Source organism: Symphodus melops, assembly GCF_947650265.1.
Source record: "Symphodus melops genome assembly, chromosome: 10".
In the NCBI taxonomy this organism is placed as follows: Eukaryota; Metazoa; Chordata; class Actinopteri; order Labriformes; family Labridae; genus Symphodus; species Symphodus melops.
The window spans coordinates 16,726,475-16,749,259 of NC_136700.1; the positions used below are offsets into that span (position 1 = coordinate 16,726,475).

At 38.0% G+C, this 22,785-nt stretch overlaps 2 protein-coding genes across 4 annotated transcripts in view; one reads left to right on the forward strand and one right to left on the reverse strand.

Annotated features, from left to right (window-relative positions):
* Nucleotides 1-60: 60 nt before the first annotated feature.
* LOC306830007 (transmembrane protease serine 2-like) lies at nt 61-6,253 on the forward strand (the record flags this gene model as incomplete). The annotated part of the gene is made up of 12 exons (XM_079353223.1): nt 61-75; nt 251-371; nt 884-976; nt 1,101-1,214; nt 1,588-1,717; nt 1,810-1,920; nt 2,025-2,068; nt 2,258-2,420; nt 2,514-2,686; nt 3,571-3,672; nt 4,428-4,570; nt 5,293-6,253. The coding sequence occupies 12 exons, from the start codon at nt 61-63 to the stop codon at nt 5,482-5,484; spliced, it is 1,401 nt and encodes a 466-aa protein (XP_079209349.1). The 3' UTR covers nt 5,485-6,253.
* Nucleotides 6,254-6,920: 667 nt separating this feature from the next.
* The window catches only part of bace2 (beta-secretase 2), a 168,000-nt gene continuing 152,135 nt past the window's right edge, over nt 6,921-22,785 (reverse strand). Inside the window, exons 1-10 of one of the 3 annotated variants that reach the window (XM_079354380.1) lie at nt 16,919-17,021; nt 16,437-16,624; nt 12,864-12,952; nt 12,440-12,656; nt 10,980-11,111; nt 10,245-10,379; nt 9,882-9,983; nt 9,355-9,504; nt 9,078-9,246; nt 6,921-7,827 (exon numbers count right to left, since the gene is read on the reverse strand). In XM_079354380.1, the coding sequence (XP_079210506.1) occupies nt 7,586-7,827; nt 9,078-9,246; nt 9,355-9,504; nt 9,882-9,983; nt 10,245-10,379; nt 10,980-11,111; nt 12,440-12,656; nt 12,864-12,952; nt 16,437-16,511 (1,311 nt within the window). In that variant the 5' untranslated portion in view covers nt 16,512-16,624; nt 16,919-17,021 and the 3' untranslated portion in view covers nt 6,921-7,585. Of the gene's footprint in view, nt 7,828-9,077; nt 9,247-9,354; nt 9,505-9,881; nt 9,984-10,244; nt 10,380-10,979; nt 11,112-12,439; nt 12,657-12,863; nt 12,953-16,436; nt 16,857-16,918; nt 17,022-22,785 lie in introns of those variants that run through there. The other 2 variants (XM_079354381.1, XM_079354379.1) reach the window with 2 other exon arrangements.

Genomic DNA, 22,785 nt, shown 5'->3' on the forward strand with positions numbered 1-22,785 from the left:
AAGACATTTTCTCCGCTGCATCAATCTGTGCATTTCAAAATACTCCTGGTGAAATAGAAAATGACCACCAATCCGGTAAGTGATCATTTACGTTTCACTCTCATTAGTATAATATTAGGATGAAACATTTTGCAAATACAATTTGTTTAATTCTTGATTAAAACATGCTGATCAAACTATTTTACATGACTTTTTTAATCGTTCAATCTCTGGTGAAAGATTCTTCTCATTATGAATGCTTTTTCAATAGTATCTGGACTCTGGTCCTCGGAAATATCCTCCACTGAGCAGTTCAGATATAAAGCCTCAGTATGTGCACGATCTGGCCCTGAAGCCTCCTGAGATAAGCCACTCCATTCCAAAACACAAAGGTATTCATTCACCTTTTCATCTCAACAACAGAATACTGCTTTGGTAAATGAAATAAAAACAGAACATGTTTTTCTCAAAGAAATAGTATGGAAGCATATAATATACAGCTGTGTGCATGTGGTGTTCATTCATTTCTGGAAATTTTAGAAGTAAAATAAGCATTCATTTAGATCTTCTTTAAAATTAAAAAACAATTACGTAAACCAATGTAGACAAAACAGTGGAGCATTTTTATTTTGGAATTATAGATAGATAGATAGATAGATAGATAGATAGATAGATAGATAGATAGATAGATGTGCCAGTCCTCAAACATATTCTATTTTTAAAGTCTGTATCAAATAACTTATCTTGTCAGAGGAATTCATATGATTCTCATACAGTATTTATATTTCTTTATACAATAAAACATATAAACCTGGCTGGAAGACTGATTATTAAGCATTTTTTACAAATGCACAAGCAGGGTGTAAATGAGTTTGAAATCACAGTGTGTGTTTTATCCCACCAGATGTAAAACAGAGATGTATAAAGTTCACTGTGGCTGCTGTGATCAGCCTCCTGCTCCTCCTCCTGCTGGCTGGGATCCTCCTTGGTTACTACTGTGAGTCCAACATATCACTTGCAACAGCAATGACCATTTCGACTTAGCCTTCAATACATGCACAGTATTGTTGATCTGATTAATCCCAGACTAGTCACCAACTCTGTCTCCTCTTGTCTCCCAGACTCCTCTCCTTGTGTGCATGGCATGCAATGTGGTGATGGGAGCTGTGTGTGGGAGTCTCAGTGGTGTGACGGAGTGATGGACTGCCCTGCAGGCCAAGACGAAGCAAACTGTGGTAAACAGTCGATTCCCTGTGTTCGTCTGATTGTGTGTGTGTGGGGACTGTTAATAATTTTATTTCACTAGAGTGTGATATAATACAGCCTCTTTTGCAGCATAAAGTAACCGCTTCATTTTATTCTTTAGTGAGATTTCATCAAAGTTTTCTACTTTGATTTGTTAATTAGCTGTATTTAGTTTTCCTTTTATTCTTGTACTCAATTTAAATTCAGACTACTCAATGACTAAACATATTTACCGTCTGACAATTGTCATTTATCTACATTGTGTCACTGTTTTTTGCTCTCTTCACATCCTTTTTAACTCATATTAGAATGTCATTATACATTTGTTTGTTTGTTTGTTTGTGTTGGTGTTTCTGTGGTCAGTAAGGGTACAAGGCTCAAGTTTCCTACTGCAGATCTTTTCATCCCAGAGTAAAAACTGGAGGACCGTTTGTTCTCAAGGCTGGAGTGACCTTCAGGGTAAAGCAAGCTGCAGGCAGATTGGATACAGCAGGCAAGATTCTCAGACAGGTTTTACTGTATTTTCACATGTGAAGAATATTTGTGTTTAAATTGAGTTGGATTTTCCGTTGTGTGATTCGGCAGGGAGACATATTTTAAATCTGGCCAACAACAGACTGATTCTAAAGATGGATTCCTAATCGTAAAGTCTAACTTCAACCCTGCTGCATCCTTACTGCAGCAGCTTGTCCTCAGGTTAGTGAGGACAAGGAAAAAAAGTATACTTTCAAGTAAATGTTTATTTAATATTAACCCTACTTTTACCTCAAATGTGTGGTGTTTTTTTTTTTTTTTTGCAGCAATACCTGTCCAAACAACAGCGGGGTTACATTGCTTTGTACTGGTATGTAATTACACAATCTTGGGGAAATCAGGGGGGAAAGAATGTTGTTTACTGATTTCTTACATCACAAGACAACTTATAAGTTTCAAATTCACTCTTTAACTCCTCGTTGTAATATTATGTTACAATACTGAATTGCTTTTTCTCCCGGGTTATAAAGGGTAGTTATTGTTTGCTTTGTTTTGCTAGATTGTGGGAGTGGGGTGAACTCCAGCAGAGCCTCTGAGGGGCAGCCTGCCTCCATAGGGACCTGGCCGTGGCAGGTCAGTCTGCAGGTTGCAGGCTCCCACCGCTGTGGAGGAGCGGTCATCTCCCCCTACTGGATAGTCACTGCAGCACACTGTGTGACGAGGTGAGGCTTTGGTGTTTCCCTCAATTACTGGTAGTGGTTGTGTTTTGATCCAGTTTGATCAATATGTTCTCTGTTGTTTCTGTCCACCTGCAGGGTCTCAAGCCCTGGGGACTGGACAGTGTATGCTGGGGTAGTGGAGCCGCTGGGCACTCTGTTTAACCCTTCCTACTCTGTTAGCCACATCATAGCCCATGAAGGCTACAACAGCCATACTCGCAAGAGTGACATCGCTCTGATGAGACTGTCTAAACCTCTAGACCACACAGGTAGTCTAAGACACTTCTACAGATGTAATTAAAAAAAGTTTAATGTCAGTCCTACTTTAAAACATGCATTTTCTTATTTGACTTTACTTATTGTTTAAAAAGTTGGATAAAATATCAGAAATACCAGTAGGTATAACTTCATCATCTAAGATGGCTTCAAACTATAAATCAGAACCTCTCTGAAAAAGTTTCAACAGTAAGTAAGGTCCTTTACCTGCTTTTTGTAAACATAACAATGAGCATGGTCTTGTTACCTGCTCTTTCGTTAATGTCAACAGACAAACAGTACCTTTACCTGCTTTTGTAAAGTGTCTCGAGAAAACACCTGTTATGAATTGATACAAATAAAGATTGATTGATTGATAAGTGAACATTTGATTATAGTATCATGAAGGGAAGATTAATTCAATGATGTTTTCCATGTCATGAGGTTTATCTTGTACAATAGGTTTTTCCATTAGTTAAATTGTGTTTACCAGACAGTAATGATGTGTTTAGGGAGTACCGAACAGCACACAATGATGCCTTTTTAGTCTTGAAGAACCACATTTTTTCCTACTTGGTTGTAGTACAACAAGATATATACTGACAGCAGTTGAGAAGAGTCACCGCACACTAGAAAGCTGAATTACTTCTTTTCATTTAACTACATTTTGTGACAAGCAACGCCTTTCAACCTGCATGGCTTCATCATGGGTGTTAGTGTTAGTTTGAGAATGTAATTACATAAAAACAAATAATTCAGCCTTTCTGTGAGAGGTGAATCTTCTCAGTTGCTGTGAATATGTTTCCTGCCATAACCTGCACCAAGATATAAGGACTGACAGTGCTGTGCACAGTGCATCCATGTTTGTATGATTTAACTTGTGTATTTTCTTTGCTAGTCTCCAGTCATGTTGGACCTGTGTGCCTCCCAAATGTTGGTGTAAACATTACTAATGATCAGAAAGGCTGGATATCACGATTTTCTGGCACAATTGATGGAGGTAAGAGAGGCTCATGTGACTATGAACAACAGGATAAATATCAAGGCTATAATCCAGTCTTCATAAAATGTATGTTTTGAAGTGTTTAAACATCAAAATCCTCTGTGATTTTTCGAAAGTGATAAGCAATTTAAGCGTACTACCTCTAGATGGCACTCATGGACTTTAACAGTGGTTTTTTTTTTGCTTGTAATATGCTGATCTCTATGGAAGCAAAAAAAAAAACAAACACTGACACTTGACTTTGTTGACAATAAGAAACTGCTCAGACTTTGTCAGAATGGTACGATAAACAGTCATAATAATGAAATAAAAATGTGATAAGTGGAGTATTGGCTGTTGACTGATAGAAATAGATTTCCATAGAGATTACTACCGTTAAATGGCACTCATGGACTTTAACTCTAATTGTTTTTTTGCTTGTGATTTGTTGATATTCATATCATTTATATCAGTAAAAAAGATCAAATCCAAAACTTGGTTTGGTGACATAAAGAAATTGCCCATCTCATAATTATAACCTTTCATATTATAATAATGACTTTTCATCCCATAATAATGGCTAAATTTGGGCAATCTCTTTTTCTAAAGAAAGTCACGTTTTTGATTTTATGTTTTTAACTGAAATAGGCTTCCATAGATTTCAGCTCACAACCATTATGGAAAACTAAACTTGCTCAAGAATATATATCAGACTGGATACAGGAGAATGTGTTGATCTCAGTAATTTATTGTAATGTCTTGTTGTTTGACAGACTCTGGCTCTCCGTACCTGATGGAGGCTCAGGTCTCTCTCATAGATGCAGCAGACTGCAACAGCTCCATGGCTTACAGTGGAAGAATAACACAGGACATGTTATGTGCCAGTGAGGTGGAGGAATCAGGCAATATGTGTGGTGTAAGACAAAACAAGTGACACACCTACACACACACACACACACACACACACACACACTTAATCCAAGAGTTGTGAATATCACATGTAAATGCTAAAACCAGCTAATAAAGTTACAATATTGACTTAAAATGTACTTTATACGTAGCCATATATCAAAACATGTTACAGTGCGTGTTTTGTATATTGATTATTGACTGCCACATTGTTCCAATGCATTTAGGGCTCATTGTTTAAGCATTTTCTGCAACAATTTTTCCAATAAAAACTCAAGAGTTTCAATACAGAGTCAAGATTCTAAAAATAAATTAAATTAGTGTTCAAATAAACAGCAAAAATATCCTCTATGATATCTTGCTTTGAGGATTCAAACAAGACGAGCATTGTGCTATGTCCCGAGGGCACCTGAATTTCCCTTGGGATCAATAAAGTATCTATCTATCTATCTATCTATCTATCTATCTATCTATCTATCTATCTATCTATCTATCTATCTATCTATCTATCTATCTATCTATCTATCATGTACATGGAAACAACATTAAACAACGTAACTAAACAGCTCTTTTCATGAACTCAGTCATTGAGGGAGCTTACATGCTCCTTAATCTGAATGAATAATATTTAGTGTTGAAATTTCCCTGAAACATAAAAAAATGTGAGGAACATTGAATATGGGAATCTGAAAAGTTTATAGTTAACTAAAATGCTAAATGTTTTCCCAGATTGACAGCGGCAGCCCTCTGGTGGCCCTGAAGGATGGAGTATGGTGGCTCATAGGGGACAGCATCTGGGGGCATGATTGCACAGAGCACAAAAGACCAGCCGTTTATGGCAAAATCCTTTTTTTCCTGGACTGGATCTTCCAACAGATGAGGGTAATAAAAGAAAAAGATTGGACTTGTTTCGGCAGATGAACATGAAACATGATTTCTAATCATTGTGAGGATTGTATCGAACATGGTGTTGTTGACCTAAAATATGAGTGTCTTTTACTGACACTGCATTGTTTAGTTTAAATCCTCATTTTGGTTTATTTCTGAAAAATGAAACCAAAATTAAAAAAAGTGTTTCATTATTTAGTAGAAAATTATTTACATTAATTAGATAATTTAAATCGAATACAATTCCATATAGTCAGTCATCAAATGTAAAAATGCAATTCACTGTCGTCTTTACATATTTGTTGCAAAGTGAGGAAACTTCTTTCACGATGACTTCAGTGACAGTATGAACCATGAAGTAAGCTAAAGCGATGTTCTGGCATTCAAAAAATAATGTGCAATAATAAAACAAACATTTGTTTCTCTTTTTACAGAAGCATCAAGATGAATGAAGACAAGTCAACAATGTTTGTTTGTTTAAAATGTATACAATTTGCAGAGAATAATTTTTATATCAATGCTTGAACAATATATTTAATACCATCACAGCTCATGTCCATCATGATGTAACTGTGTCGGCCTGTCTTCATCATTTAAATCACTGCTAATTTAGACTTGAGATGTCATGTAGTAGGTTCTTAGGAACAATGTTTTCATGTGCTGTCGATGTCAGTGTCTTTGTGTTTGCTTTGTGTGAGTTATATTAAAAAGTCTTCACCTCAAACCGTGTTGTTGTAAAATGTTAGTCAATGTAACTAAACATGCTATACCTTGTGTCAACACAAGATGTCTCTCACCATCCACATCAAACTTACTCCCACTGACTCCAGAGAATGCTTTGTTCCTGCGAAACCCTTCACAAAAACGTTTTTATTAATTGAATATGATTTACATCTGCGATTTGGTCACAAGGTCTTTGTTTATAATACAAGGACACTTTTGGCATTAAACTACACTTTTAAATAAGTCAACATTAAACAATTCAAGTGTACCTTCAATTTTTACAACTTTAAAAATTTGGCAGAGAAGTGACACATCAGACTGAACATCTTCCCCTGGGCAGCACAGTGTCAGCAGTGGAACTGGTTTTATGTGCTGTATTATTGACTTAGCTGACAGTGTGTAAAAAGACTAACTTCCTAGTGCTCATGGATCAGTCAGCTTTGCTGATGAGCCATCTGTATTCCACAGGTAACTAAAAGGAGCATGTTGTTCCTTAGTCTTTATACAATGAACAGTATGAATATGTATCATTCAACCTCTAGAGGCTAAAAAACAAAGATTTGCAATAATAATACAATCACTTTCAAAGAGAATTAAATAAAAAGTTAGTTGTATATTGGATTAGCAAAATTACATTAACAACAAATTTCCAAACCGATTCAGAATGATTGATCTTTAGATTCATATTATGCTTTTGATTGACTTTAAAAACAAAGTGCAATTCAACAGTAAGCTTCATACTACTGGTTCTGTGTATCATTTTGTCTTTCTAGTCAGATGAGAGGCACAATCATGGCTGTAAACCCGTTTCTCACTAGTGATAGTCTTTCAATTTTGACGGACTGATTGGGCAGATTTCCTCTTCACTTCAGCACACACAGGCAATCATTAAACTGCATATGAGATGTGAGGGTTAACTCTGCAATACAATATGGCACTCGAAACATGTCTTTACTAATCACAGCAATACATTGGCTCTTATAAAAAAAAGAGCTGTTGGTGGAAGACTATCAACTGTAAAGGCACATTTAAAAGGTGTTATGCCTTTCAGAAATGTTGTTCGAAAATGCACCAGTGAGTGAAATATAACCAATTATCAGTGAACAGAATTACAGAGCGAGAAAGATATGCAACAAGATACATTGACATAGTGAATACGTCATTGCAACATTCGACTTCAGGAGGTTTTTTAGGGTGGAGGTGGATTTTCCCTTCAAGAGGCCATTGATCTGTCTCTTTCAACCTCCATGGGGCATCCTGATTAGTTCAGTCTAAACTCTGTCAGGCAGTCAGAACCGAGTGTGACTGTTCGCTGCAGCCCAAGCCCAGCACCTTTCTCCACTGCTGTAGATGGGTCTTGCACACTGTCCACTTGTCTGTTCACCCTATCTGCCTGTCCCTTTCCCCTCAGTCACTTGATACGATGGCGAACCAGTGAGGACTCATCTGTTATCTCCCCTGAGTGGTGTCTGCGTCGGCAGGGCAGGACTAAAAGAAGTAGCAGGATGATGAGGACAAAGGCGCAGACTGCCATTAGGGCATAGGAGATCACCCAGAGAAGAGGCTCTTTCAGGGACCCGCTAGAGCAATTGGTTGCCACGTCTGCAGCTGAGAAGGGCCCTGCGATCTCAGACAGAGCCACCCCTCCATTCACTGCAGAGAAACACAAGACAGATAGTAACAGAGTTAAGTTTTGACCTGGTGAGCAAAATCAGAAGTGGACAATAAAATTCAAAGTGCATGAAACCCAACATCGAGTGTTCAGCCAAGAAATAATAATTAAAAAAAATCCATATCCATCCATATGGATATCTACATCTTTAAAGTGTTTAACAGTCCTGAATAAAATATCTAGAAGTTTAATGGATGAAAAAAGGCAGACTGACAGATGAAGAGGGTGTTTTTTTTAATTTACATGAGAGTTTTTTTTTTTAGTTTTTTTTATTACTCTTGTGATAATAAAAACTTAATGACCAACGGGTAAGTAAACTGTGTTACAAGTTTACACTTCCATGGCATTAGCAGCTCCAGTTGTCTTTAACTATCAGAAACTGAGCAGTGAGAATTTGAGTTTTCTGCTTTAATAAAAAAAAGGAACTATTTACTTGTTGGGAGTGTTCCCTGTCTCGATTTTACCAGCCATCCAAGGAAATAAGGCCTTCTACTGTCACAAGCCTTTTTCCTAACCTTCAGCCTACATTTGCTTCAAGGAAGCTGGCCTACAACTGAACAAAAGTGATCTTTGTACTTTTATGTGAGACTGGGAATCCTTGTCAGAGCTCATATTTACACAGAAGCAAAAGGAAGTAACTCTTGTCGTTCAACCGGTTTATGGCATAATGGAGGATTTTCTCAAGGATGAGTTTTCCTTTATATTACATTACACTTTGCAAAGTTAATTTTTCTGTAAGTCACAAATTAATTCTAGAGCTTCATTTTTTGAAGCCTTGGAACACTATCATCAGCCCTTTAAAACATCTCAAATATAGAATACTATATGAACACTCCACGAACAATCATAAAGCAACATGTTTTCTCTGTAGGTCAACTCTTTGAGTTGGATCTTCCTTATTTTTGTACACTTTTTCTTCCCGACCTTTGATACCTTCATCGATCTGAAGTCACACTAAAAAGCAATGGATTCATGTGTAAACCTGTGTTAAATGTATTGTCTGCTGTTATTTATAGGCACACACATACAAACTTTAAAAATAGAAAATATTGAGACTAACAACGTATTTGACATTTTTTAGTTTTTGTCATCCTTGTGGCCGATGAAAATGTTGATAAGACTATGACATTTTACACCTAAATACAGAATAAATCCTTTATAATTGGCAGACTAATTGTAATCATAAAATCCATTTCATTTGTTTCTGTCTTTACATTGTTTGAAGCCTCACCTGCACAGCTGCTTAGTGCAAAGCCAAGTCTCCGCTTGGTTCGGTCAAAAACTACGTAGAAGCCTTCCATAACAGTAGCACCTATGACCAGGCCATTAGATGAGGAAGACACACCAAACCGGTAGCAATCTAAAGTGCCGTCCACATCCGTGATTGATTGAATGTATAGCTGTAAGATAATACACAAATAAACAGACAAAAAAGGACCAGTGAGTGTTTGTGTTTGAATGGTCGATGTAGAAACTCAAGGGGACAGATTCATTTTGTTTGGAGGCACCTGTGGCAGGATGGTGATTCGAAACGACTGGCTTGTGTTTGTTGCCCTTAGGTAGATAGACAGCTTTGGAAAAAATCTCCAAGGGGTCTCTCCTTTCATCCAGCAGGCAAGCTTTGTGCCCTCCCAGAACCCTGAAGAAAACTCCTGGATCTGGTCCAAAGAGAATGAAAGCCAAAGAGACATGCAAGAAGAAGGAAAAACACATCAGCGTAGAACAACCAAAACAGCTTTTGTTGTTCTCTGTAATTTTCTGACTTGTAATTAAATGATAAATGGACTTGTTTAGCGCTTTACTAGTCTTCTGACGACTCAAGGCGCCTTTACACCGCAGGTCACACCTACATATTCACACGCCGATGGCAGAGGTTGTTACTGTATGTCGCGAGACCATCAGAAGTAACTTATCCAAATCATACACTGTCAAAGCAGCAACTAAAGGACATTTCTCAAAAATCTACAATGTCTTAATGTTTTTTATCTTTGCCTGCAGCTCTTACGCTTTGACATATTTTATTTTCTAAGCTTACCAGAGAGCCGCGGGCGATGGCTGCTACCACAGCATTAAAGACATTGACAGGAAGACGCAGCAGTGTTGTCCCACTGTCAACTATAGCTTTATCCATGTTGTACTAAAAGAAAGGGAGAAAGAGTGAAAGTAGGGTTTGTCTCCATTGGCTCAGGCCCTTGAACCAAAAAATGAGGAAGTTCTTACACAACCACAAACAATGTCTTAATGCCCTTGCATTGTTACTTCAGAGTTAGTGTTTGATTTCCTTGTTGTAACATTGCTCAAATAAATTCTTCAAGAATAATTACTGAACAACCAGAGCAGATTTCCGGCTTTTCATTAATGGCCGTGTAGAGAAGGGTGAGCATGGTTTGAAGTTTACCTCCCTGCAGTCCAAGTCTAGATTCTGGTCGCCAACTTCCAGCTTCAAAACCTCAACCTGGTAATACCACTCCTCTACTATAGGAGTGTACCACACTGGCCCAAAGTACAAAGCTGGTTCAGCCCCTCCCATGATCTGAATGAGGAAATAATCACAGTTACACTTAGAATATCAAACTGTCAACATCTTTTATCATTATGCCAAAACACACACACACACACGCATGCCATACACGCAAAAAAACACAAAAGCACCCTGCCATTTTATCCATCTGCCTGTATCAGGCGACACATGGTGAAGCAAGCGAGGCACCTAGGCTGTTTGTGTAACAGTGACAGACCTGCTCAGCAGGATACTGTCTTAGCTTAATTAAAGTCATTCTAACTAGACTTGGCTTCCAAAAGAGAACCCACATTGGTATGGATGATGCCAGCCATTATCTTTCTAAATGTGCTCAGCTGCTACTGTATGTCTGATCCGAAGACACAGAATTGATTTTCTCAGAGGAGAGCAATCCTCTGTGAGTGAAGCACGTAACTCTGATGCTTCAATTATCATTCTGACATTTTAACTAAACTGTGTCATAAACATACAAAATATGAAGCCGGTGTCATTCAACTAGGAGTATGTTAAGGTGAAAAGTCTTTGTCTTTTAGCACACATTAAAAACAACTTCACTGTATATGGACATTTCATCAGAAACCCTCCCCAAGGCAGCCTCTCCCAACCACTCACAAGACTGCCTCCTGCCAAGTCTGCTGTGCTGCTGGCTGACAGGCCAGCGCCACACATCTGGAGCGAAAAGATGTCAGGAATTCCCAGCTGTTTCACCATAGAGTTGAAAAAGGGTTCCACGGACGAGTCGGGCTATTTAAGAGACAAGTAATGTGTAATCGTTAACCCATGTCGATTCGTTTGAACGTTTACATTTGCATTTCAAGCATTTAGTTTGTGTAATTGCAAGAGACTGACCGAGTGTAACCTAATGTATGTTCTGTTTGCCAAAGTAGCAGAATTAGTACAAGTTCAGTGAAATATTTGGACATAAAAACATATTTCTGTAACTGGGATTGTGATTTTAGATGACTAAAGTTGCAGCCGAGTATAACATCATAAAAATCCCCCTGAAATTACATGATATTAATGTTTAACACCAAAATGGATGTTGTTTGGCTTTTTGTCAGTGTTGTGTTACCATGACAAACTGCCCTCAGGCAAGATGAAGCTAAAAACTTAGGGGACACCAGAAGCACAAAGTGACCTGTGTGGGCAGACCTGCCGCTCAATCACCACTGTTTGAGTCAATAGGTTACTTTAGTCAGGTTTGAATAAAATAATCTATTATGCAGGCTTAAGACGACATCAGTCTTGTTTTTCGGACATTAAGAGAGAGCTGGAGCCTGTTGGGTCTGTGCATCTATCAAACAAACATATGATGTTATTATTACTGAACTGAAATAGCAATACAACGCATATTATATTTTGAAAATGTGCTTCGACTACACTTGAGGAAGTTTGATTTTTTAACGTTTCATTACCTGCCGTGAGGACACAGCCGCACACCAGAGAGCGGCCTGGCTGCCCACCAAGAAGAACAATGATTTTTGTACCCAGTCAAAGTAACGTTTGAATTTGATCAACTAACTTAATTTAAAGATTAAATGTACAGAAGATTTGTGTTAATTAGAAATAGTCTGATAATACAACTCTAAAATGTCCCTGTAAGTTAAACTCATGAAGAGCATCTCAGGGCAACAAAAAGAAATCCAAACATTATTCTGCTGGTTACTAAAAACAACACGAACATGAAAGTTTCTTGAGGTCATGTGAGATGTCCATGACTACTCTAAGATAAGATCGCAATTTGAAACGTTATTCAGTGAATAGAAATACATGTGGGACAGTTTAAATGTGAGCAGAACCAACTGATTGTCTTGATCAAACCGGATGTCATAGTTTCACTTACTTTCCCTCTTTGTGTGCATTTATCCATCCTTGCAATTAACATGTTTGTGAAACTTACACAATCCATATACTGTAGTAAATTTACTGAATTACACAGAAATATTGCAATATATCGCATTTAAAATCATTCTTTTTCAGAATTGGTTTTGATACTTAACTCAGCATCTGAAACCACTGAAACAGGAGTTTAAATGGCGACGATAATATTCACATTTTTGAGCATCTCTCACCCGGGCCAGCATGGGATAGGCAAGTCCAAGGATGCCCTGCCAGTTGACCCCTGGAAGGAAAAAGCCTTCGGATGTGAGGATGGCAGCTATGTTGATGATGATGGTTCCATTGGGGCCTTTGGGGATGGAGACTATGTCGATGCCTAGTTCACCTTCCCAGTTGCCCTGGGTATACCGGACCGCCACAGACCGTCCAGTTGACTCATATGTAGAGGAACTGAACATAATGGAAGAAGCCCAGATGTGAAGAAAAAAATGCTTTTGATGCTGAGGTAAATGTTTCAATTAAGGAGTGGTTACCTCAACAGATTACTCTATGAGTGGAAACTGAACTTCAAATAAAAATAAAAATGAAATACATAGGATTTACATAAAGAATACCACCACAGTGGGTGATGAACGCAGACAATGTTCAGCCACTCACAGCGCAGTGTTGAAGTAGTGAGTAATGAATGGGTGTGCAGAGGCTGCCACAGCAAAGTTACTGCTGCCTGTATCAACCAGGATGTTCAGCTGAAAGACACAAAGCACAGAGGTTTTCAAAAACCATGACAGTCGTCAACAAGACAAGCCCAACCTAAAACATAGATCCTCAGAGGCTCAGCCTAAAAAGTGACAGCCTTTCAACACTAATGAGAGGACTTCCAACTTTTAAAATGCAATATACACAAGGTTAAATTCTGAGACTAACAACTTTCCTTAATGGAAATAAAACAGAATTAATAAATAAATAAGCAGAACGAAATAGTTGGAAGTTGGAAATTTGAATTTGTCTAGGGGTGGTTCCACATTTATCTTTATGGTGGATTTAAAACATACTTCAGTCAACAGTTTCTGTCCCATATGCGTCATAAATAAACATAATCCACTAAAGTAGTGTTTATCTTGCGGAGTCTTCTTGCTCCTTAAGAGTTAACCTGATTAAATACTTACATGTGAAAGAGGGGAACAAACACCTTTAATTGTCAGCTTAATGCAGAGCCTTTAATGTCATGGATACTTCACTCAAACCTGAAGTTAAGTGTTCACCTTGAAGCTGCTTTATAATATGATTATGTCAACATCTCCTGGGATTTGGCATTAGCAGGACATTAAACATGAACTTGGTTTAGGAATGAAAAAATCCCTAATCTGAGTAATTTACAAACATTTCAGTGTCGCCTCCTGGTGTGAATAGCTTCGATATAGAGCTCAAGTGACTCTGCACTTCTATCATAAAAGCTTTCTTATGTGTGATCTGAGAGTCAAACATAGCCTCTAGTGCAAACATGAGTGTGGGACCCAACATGGTATGTGTCATGTGCATGGTTGGCACCAGCCAACGTCACTGATATAATATTATCTTCCAGGCATCAAGTCAACAAACAGGAACTAATTAGCCAGAAGACTTCTGTCACCTCAAACTAGTGAGCACGGGCCACATTAACACTCTGTAGTGAGCATTCCTCGCCGTGACGGCTCATAAACTGAATGCCCCACAGCCCACCTGATGACTCCCAACAAAGAGATCTTTACAGTGGTCTTCTATAACAACACAAAGTGTTCACTGAGCTCCAGAGACACAGGCGCAAACATTACAGCAATAATCTATCTATTAACTTCTCTGAGGCTTGCCGTGTTTTTCGACAAACCAGAACAGCAGGAAGAAGTTTAGTCATTCAAGTGTTTTATCGACAAACAGAGAAAGCAGTGGCTCCCGAGCTCATCGAACAAACCATGAAAAACAGAAATGTTAGCAAAACGTGTTCATCTTTTTTTAACGTGCATTTTCAAAGAAACCACAAGTGTCATAATCGTTCTTCGTAAAAAGCTTCTGTCACGCTCCGGTCAGGTCATCATGAAACAGCTTGAAAATTAAAGATAATGTTGCAATACTTAGATAGCACAGGAAGTACCTGTTTGTCTATCTGCATGAGTCAGGCTTATCAGTTCCCCCCACTGGCTCCACCATTGTGACTCTGCCTTCCGTAAACCTACCGCTGTCTTGCAGATGGCATCAGGCCATTCAAACACGGCCTGAACCTGCCAAACAGGCCTTATTGGAACATTCTTGAACCTAATGGTCAAGGAGGGGGGAGTTTGGGCATTTCTTTATCCCCACCAGCTTTCTTTTCCCTTACACTTTCCTCCCTTAGCTCAGCTGCTGAGCCTCAGGCAAATCTGCTTCCCCCACTGCTGCGCCAGCCTGCAGTAGAGCATTTACTGCCTAATTGGCAATGGCTCCATGGCGGCAACGTGCATCTGCTACCTGTTTGTACCAATTAGCAGATGTGAGGCTCTCCAGTCGACACTTCAGTCTGGCTGTGCCATATGCTAACAGATGCGGCAATTAGTGCCTCATTTGAATGGTGCCTCATTTAACACCACGGCCCTGTAATCACATCGTCATTTGGTTGGAATAATATTAAGAGTGTTTCTCAACAGCATTGAGTTACGGGACGTTGTAGCGTTCTGAACCAATGTGGATTGAGCTCTGCTGTCATGAATAACGAATAAAAAGGTTGTGTAATTTACTCAGCTCACACTGTGCAACAGCTTGACTATCAAAGAGGGAGGATTATCATGAGGGGAAACTGTCTCCTCTATCTCTACTGCACATTGAAACTCCTGCCATTCCAAAACCTTTGAAAAAAAAAAAGGAATATACGATTCTGATGCTTTAGTGTCTCTCAGTAGATTATATATGTATAAATGATGTCCACGGAATATACATATTTAAATATGTCTTCATTAAACTATATTATCATTTATCTTCATATATTTATATCACAAACATGACCCAATCTGCAAGAATAGACCACATTATTTTCTAAAAATGCAACTTTCAAAGAAATGTTTGTTTAAAAACATCTGTGTTTACTTCCTCCTGAGCTTCCTCAGGCTGTGAGGAAAAACAAGTCACCTGACACTGACATTTTTCTCAACTGTCATTTTGGGAAACACAGCTGGGCATTAAAAAAAACAGATGATAATTTAAAGAAAATGGTTTTAGTGCCTTGGTATTATACACACTACAGTTCACTCTTTACTTCTTCTGTTGATAAAACAGAGACATCATAGATCTCTTCACCTCCTGTTGTGATCATTCAAACTCCATTTCAAACTCATGTACTTACAACACAATGGCAACATGTAGCCTTAACCCCCCCCTTCGGCATACGTGTGTGAGGAGAATCAGTATTCCAAAAAAATGTAGTCCACTTAAATAATTCTTGGACACTTTACATAATGAGGAGTGAAAAATGTTAAGCGTATCCGACAAGCATATTCCATCCAATCAAAAAAGTAGCAAATACAGTATCTGAAAGTGTTTTTTGTTTTATTTTGTTTTTATTTCAGGGCTGTTCTTTGCTCCCCAGGAGCCTCATAATCCCCGTCAGCTGCCCAGGCAGCATCATGTGAGTGCATGTGAGAGGGGATGTAGTCTACCTACAGAACCCCACGGCCCAAAAGACTTCAGCCAGCTGCTGCTCCCTACAGCCAATAAACTGTCCTACACTGATGGTTCCTTAAGACAGGCCTGGAAATAAACAGCAGAATTTTTTTTTTACAACAAGGACAGTGTGAGAGAGAGAGAGAGAGAGAGGGGGGGGGGGGGGGGGGGGGGGGTCTTCTTCCCATGATCCCACTATTGTTTCTGCTGGGTAATGTAAGAAAACTTAACTTAACTTAAGTTAAAGATATTGCATGGACAGATATTTTTTATAGCCCTTTGATGAAACAAACACACCCAGTCCACTCTCACATCCTGCCTCCTTTGTTGGATCACATGGTGGTTCTCCTCTTCATACATCAGACCTGTCACCAGTGACTTAAAACTTACACATGACCTTTTATGAATACTATGACTCAAAAAAAGAAGTAAAAACTTAAAGAAATAAAAGGACAACAAATACATGTTCTACAGATAAAGTAGGAGGCAGATAAATCAAACAAATGCTATCAGATATCTGATGCACAAGATAATGATGCATGTGTTTCATGCACTTTAAAGTACCTGTTGGCTAGGAGTGCCAAGGGACATCTCTATGTAGTAGCCTCTTCCAGAGTCTCCTTGCAAGTTATTGACCATGTCCAGAAAGTTCACGGTCCCCGTTGGATCTGAGGCCAAAGAGAGGCCGTTTCCATCAGACAGGACTTGTCGCAGAGGAGTCAAATCCACAGCCGAGGACAGATTATACTTCCCTGGATAGAATTTGAGCGGTATAGATAACGAACACCTGGATACTACAAAATATAAACTTAAAGCAAATGCCCTTGTCACAAGAGTATTACTGTTTGCCATGTTGTTTCTATAGCAATGACAGGAAAGTGGCGAAAGTCGCAGCTCTTGGCTCTAAGTTTCCTTGGTTATGTTTTAAGTTTAGCCATCATAAAAACGCCATCAACGCGGAGTTCGTCATAATGGAAGCAATGACTCTTCGCTGTCAAATAAAGCTAAACATGCTGACATGTTAACACACAATAACTGCCACTGACTTCAACTCTTTGCCTACAGTCGCTGAACTTTACGGGCTCGCTCCTTCATCCACTCCTACAATGAATCAAGCATGCCGAAACGAACAGCTTAGCTTCCGGTTATATAAACTTTCAAAATAAAAGGTATCGCTATAGACGCTTGTTGGTGTGTGAGCTGAGATTTCCAGGCTACACCTGGAAGATGTTTTGAAAAAAACTAAATTATATGAGGGGAAAAACAGGGCATTTAATTCTCACATTTAAGATAAAAAACATAAGCAAATAGCGTTGCCTACTTGAACCTTTCCTGTTGTAGCTCCTAATTCTTGTTGATTGCGGTGAAGTGGAAGATAACTACTTCAACATTTCTCGAAATAAAACAACACAACTGTGTTAAATAATAATCATAATATTTACAATTGTATAAGCTTTAGCCTGTGTGTCTGTTTCCATGCTACTATAGCCTAAGTTTACGATCCCTCTTATTTCTAAGCCAACGCAGCCCAATTGTCGGTGTTACTTTTTCGACTTGATGCTTCTGTCAAAAACATCCTGGATGAACAGTCATGAAATCAAACAAGCCATGAATTTTAATAACTGCAACCACTACAATAATTGATGAGAACACGCCAGACCAGCAATTAGCAATAGTTTGGGTGGTGGTGGTCTGTCCTTTTAGCAGTGTGACAAAAAACATTACTTCATTATTAGTTTTTGATTGATCGGATTTCTTACTTTGTGTGCATCTGCAATAAAAAATTAATTAGTTGTACTTTGGTCACAGCCTTTGATTATCTTGTTATGGTATAGTCTTTGTTCAGTCAAAAAAAAAGAAGAGGAAATTATCGTGTGTTTAGGCCTACATCATAGTTTTCAAGTCTTTTTGATGTAAGCATTGTAGACAAAAGCCTTCTTTTTGCTCTTCGTGCAGCCTAGTGATTACTTACAATGGTACATATTGAAGAGAATTTGAAAGTTACACCCTTTAAAATATGATTCTCAGTAACACTTGTATATTTCCTATACAACTTGAATTCTACTGTACCAAGACTGGGGTCGTTTGAATAAGTTCTCATTAGATGTAGGCTGTGTTTTTGTGCCATTTACAATTGTTGCATTGTTTGTTTTTTTGTTTTTTTGTTTTTTTGTTCCTAACCATTTTTGAGATGATCCTAAAGTATATCCAATGCTTTTGGGTTGTATGGTGTAAACTTCATTCATATTTCAATCACATATTCCACACTGCTATATATTCAAATACCTATCCATTCAGTTGCATTTTACCTAATGCCACCGGTATACTGTTAAAAAACTATATTCAAGTCTCAAAATACTAATGCACTCGATGACTGTACACAAGCTTCTAATGATGTTAAGAACTGACATATGCTGTTTTTTCAGTAGCCAAACGCAGCAGTGTTTTGACTTTTCTGTATACAGTCAAATAAATGAGTTACTTAGGGCAAAGTCATCAAAAATATTCAAAATCAGCCTAATGACCAAAGCAATCACATGCCTCTGTAGTTCCGTCCTTGCTCAAGCCTAAACTGCTGGTAAGCGATTGTTCTGCACAATAGGCTTAGTAAATTCAGCTCTTGCTTTGGTTAGGAGTAATAATGCAAATATTACATTACATGATGGTCTATGTCAAAGACAACATTTATTTTATATGTTAGGAAGCCAGAGTTTTTTCATTTGTTTCATATTTAAACCACAATAGTCCCATTTTCTGCTAAGACAGGGCACAGAGAGAGGAAGAGGATCCCAGTGGTAAGGCAGGATCAATGTCACAGGCCTTCGCCATGCTGCCTGTTTCACACAGAGACTATCAGTGTCTTGCTCTGAATTCCACAGTTACAGTGTCACATGTTCATCCCGTCTCCCTCTCTCTCTGTCTCACTTTCTCATTGAAGTTAATCACTATAGTTACAATAACTTGAATAATATGGGGAAAGACTGTGACCACAAAAAAAATCTTCTTTCCGGTGTATTTCTTGTCATGCACTGGGTCTTGTGAATGACCCATTTAAGAACAATTCCTTTTTGTCTTGCGACTTTGAGATACTTCCTTGGCCTCTAAGTATAAAAGTAAGAGGAAGAAAGAATGCATCATTTCACCCTAACCGCAAATCACAGAATACAGTGGTTAGTGTGTGTTTTTCACTGGCCTGTGAAATTGTATACAAAGCTGATAATTCATCATAAATGCAATATAACCAATTTAATATCTTCATCCAAAATTGTTGATGAAATACATCTAAATAATTTCATGTAACATCACTTTGAAAAACTACAGCTTTGCTTCATAAATAATCGGTTTTAATTAAACAATTGGGATTGTTGTTGACCAGTTTATCCATAGGGATTTCCACTGAAATGTAAATATTGTCATAAAAAACCCTGCATAACTTTTATTTTATAGTTGTCACTTGTGTTTTGATAATGTGCCGACGTTTGATCTGTTGAGTCAGGTTTTTTCTCGTGTCCGTGCAGTTCTTCCTGCAGTTCCGCTGTTGGCCACAACAAGGCACTCCACACCACTGCCTTTAATCCAAATCTGCATGCTGTAGCCTTCAGATTGTCCGTCTCAAATCAAGGCAGTTTGTGAGAGCTAGTAGTCCTCCATTTGGCAGGAAAAAGCGCCTTTACTGGGACATTGGTACTTAATCCTCACATCTCTGACATTACAGCTGATGACAGGAGAAAAAAAGAGCTCTCAACTAATTTCAGAGGCACCCATTTTGTCTTACAACAACAGACTCCCCCTAATATGAAATCTTTGGGCCTCTGTTTTTTCTCTCTCTCAAATCAATAATTTTGGGGACAAAGTATGGATTTAACAGGGTTTGGTTATTGAACACCAGCAATGTGTGTTTATTTTGAAATTACTTCTTGATGTGAATATAGATTAATAACTGTTGTTGATTTTAGGACATTTCAATTTCATGTCATCTAATTGACACATTTGAATTGAAGAATTTCATTTTTATTTTTATTTATATCATACTGTTTGAAAAATGTAAATTATTATCACTGACTGCAACTGAAGTTTTCATTGTTATTGATTAATATGTCATTCTTTTCATCATTGATTTATACTTAGGCCTGTAAATGACATGAAAGTATTACTAATTGTAATTTTTTCAAAAGCTTAAGGTAACATTCTCGAATGTCTTTATTTTTCATTAAGATGGACTGTCCCAAACTCCAAGCTGTGATTATTCAAAGAAAAGCAGCAACTCAATAAACTGATGAATTACTTAAATCAGCCAAAGATTGTAAAAGCTAGATAAAAAAAGATCCAGATTACTAACATTAAATAAAGAAAAGTATCCAATAAAAAATGCAATAAAAAGCGAAAAGGAAATAACAATTAAATGGATAAACATGTTTTGAAAAACAAGCCCCTATAACTTTAATGTAAGCCTGATAATTTGGGACAAGAGTTACAATTATTGTTGAACACTTTGAAAAATAATTCCTATTTGGTTTGCATCAAAATAAAATAAAAGGTAGAGTGTAAACAAATGTGTCTTTCAGGCTGGTCTAGCAATTTCTCTTTATAAAACCTCTGTGCTTAGCCAAGGCTCTTGGGTTTGAATATAATATACAATGGTGTCCAATTTACATAACAGTGTGTTTCATTACATAATTTAGAAATGTAAGGTTTGCCAGACTTCAGCTATATATTGCAAAGAGATATTAGAAAGTCATGAATTAGCAATATTATCTGGTCAGCGAACCCAGCTCTTGGCCTTTAATAGCATCACACAGTGCTGTGGTAATCGGCTCTACAGACACCCTCAATCACTTAGTCTATAATACTGATCACAGATTTGTTGAATCTCTTAACATTTCCCTGTGATGTCCAATGAAGTGTAATTACTGCACAGACATGATGAAGCTGGATGAGCAGGAAATGAGGATTATATAGGGGCAGGTCATTATAATAAGGTCGGCCTTATGTTACTGGGGCAAATCTCATTTTAATATCCAGTGTACCATACTGTTGACTGGGTATTAGCAGAGTGGCTGCATCTAATTAGCTTCAGGTTTTGTCTATTCAAAAATTTATATTTATAAATTTAGCTTGTTTTTATTAACCTCTTGATGCCTGAATTTGTTTACAAGTATAACTTTTTGTTGTGTGTTTCTTCTTTAAAGTAGATGCTAAATGAAGTTGAGAATTTTTATTTGAAAATAGCACATAACATTACATAAAAAAATAGCACATAAATAGCACATCAAACGGATGTTGTTCTGTCTCCGACTGTTCCTTTGAAAAACTAATGCTTGCAAAAGGTTCCTAGGTATGTGTTGAAAGTGCATCAAGCGACAGTGGAGGAATACAGACACTATTTTGGCTGCATTTTGAGTGGAAGCGGTTTGATGCAAATTTGAGACAATAGACATCAAGGAGTTAATTCATAAGGACTCTGCTGAATAACTTCACATGCAGTTTTTATGTTTAAAGATCTCTTGTTTTCATTGTACCTGGTTTTGCTCCCTGCATAGCAGAGGTTGACAGATAGTAAGCCTCTTCATAACTAAAAAAAAATCTAGTACCCTGTCTCCCCTTCTGCCAGAACTGTCAACCCCCTAACAAGGTTTTCATATACACACCTGCAGCTGCAGGAGAGCAGCCCAAATGAGGAGAGCCTGGATCAGTTGAGAGGGAAGGGCCAGACAACAGGTGCATGGATAAATCACTTGTTACCACACACCAGGTTTCGAGCTGTATAAAAGATAGCTGCTTTTGATTTATTTTTTTATTTTTTGGGGGGAGGGATCAGTTTCTTGTAACTTAATGGCAACTCTTACTGCTTCGACAGGCGAAGTATGACTAAGGATGGCTCATGCTAGCCTCACAAGCTATTCACACTTATGATTCCCCCTGTGGTGGTAGTGTTGCTATCTCTCTGCAGTGTATCTTATCTGTTTGTTCATGCATAGAAAAAGCATAAGTGACATGTAGATGAGTCACAGAAGCCAGTGTCTAAACAGGCCGCAGTGGAAGTCAGGAACCCTTCTACCCTTGTGCCCTTTGCCTAAAGGCCATAATCGTACCCCCACCAGCTACACTGGTTACTCTAAAGCTTACATACACACACACGCCTCCTTTTTTTGTTCAAATACCGAAGATCCCGCCTGACATGCTTGTTGCCACCAAACAGATGGAGGGAGAGTAGTGGGAAACTGTGACCATCCTAATTATAATAATAATAATGCATTTTATTTAAATTCACCTTTCAAATTTCTCAAAGTCACCGAACAAAGCAAAGAAATAAAAACAAAAGATATATAAAAGCATTATAATTTCATAATGATGTTGTATAATAATTATGAGATGAGATGCTAATTGTAAATGCCTTGAATTTCCCTCGGGATCAATAAAGTCTATCTATCTATCTATCTATCTATCTATCTATCTATCTATCTATCTATCTATCTATCTATCTATCTATCTATCTATCTATCTATCTATCTATCTCTCTCTCTCTCTCTCTCTCTCTCTCTCTCTCTCTCTCTCTCTCTCTCTCTCTCTCTCTCTCTCTCTCTGTCTGTCTGTCTGTCTGTCTGTCTGTCTGTCTGTCTGTCTGTCTGTCTGTCTGTCTGTCTGTCTGTCTGTCTGTCTGTCTGTCTGTCTGTCTGTCTATCTGTCTGTCTGTCTGTCTGTCTATCTATCGATCTTGTAGTTAGAATAATGTGCCTGAGACCCACATAAAGTTGTTGTTTGTTTTAGCCAGTGAGGTCTCACAGAACTGTTGTTGTTTGCAGGTGAGACCGTTTTTCTGGTTGTATAATAACTTAATGAATGTCAATGTTTTCTTGGTACAGAAAATACTTTTGCAAAAATGTAAATAAGAGAACATACATTAAGTTCCAAA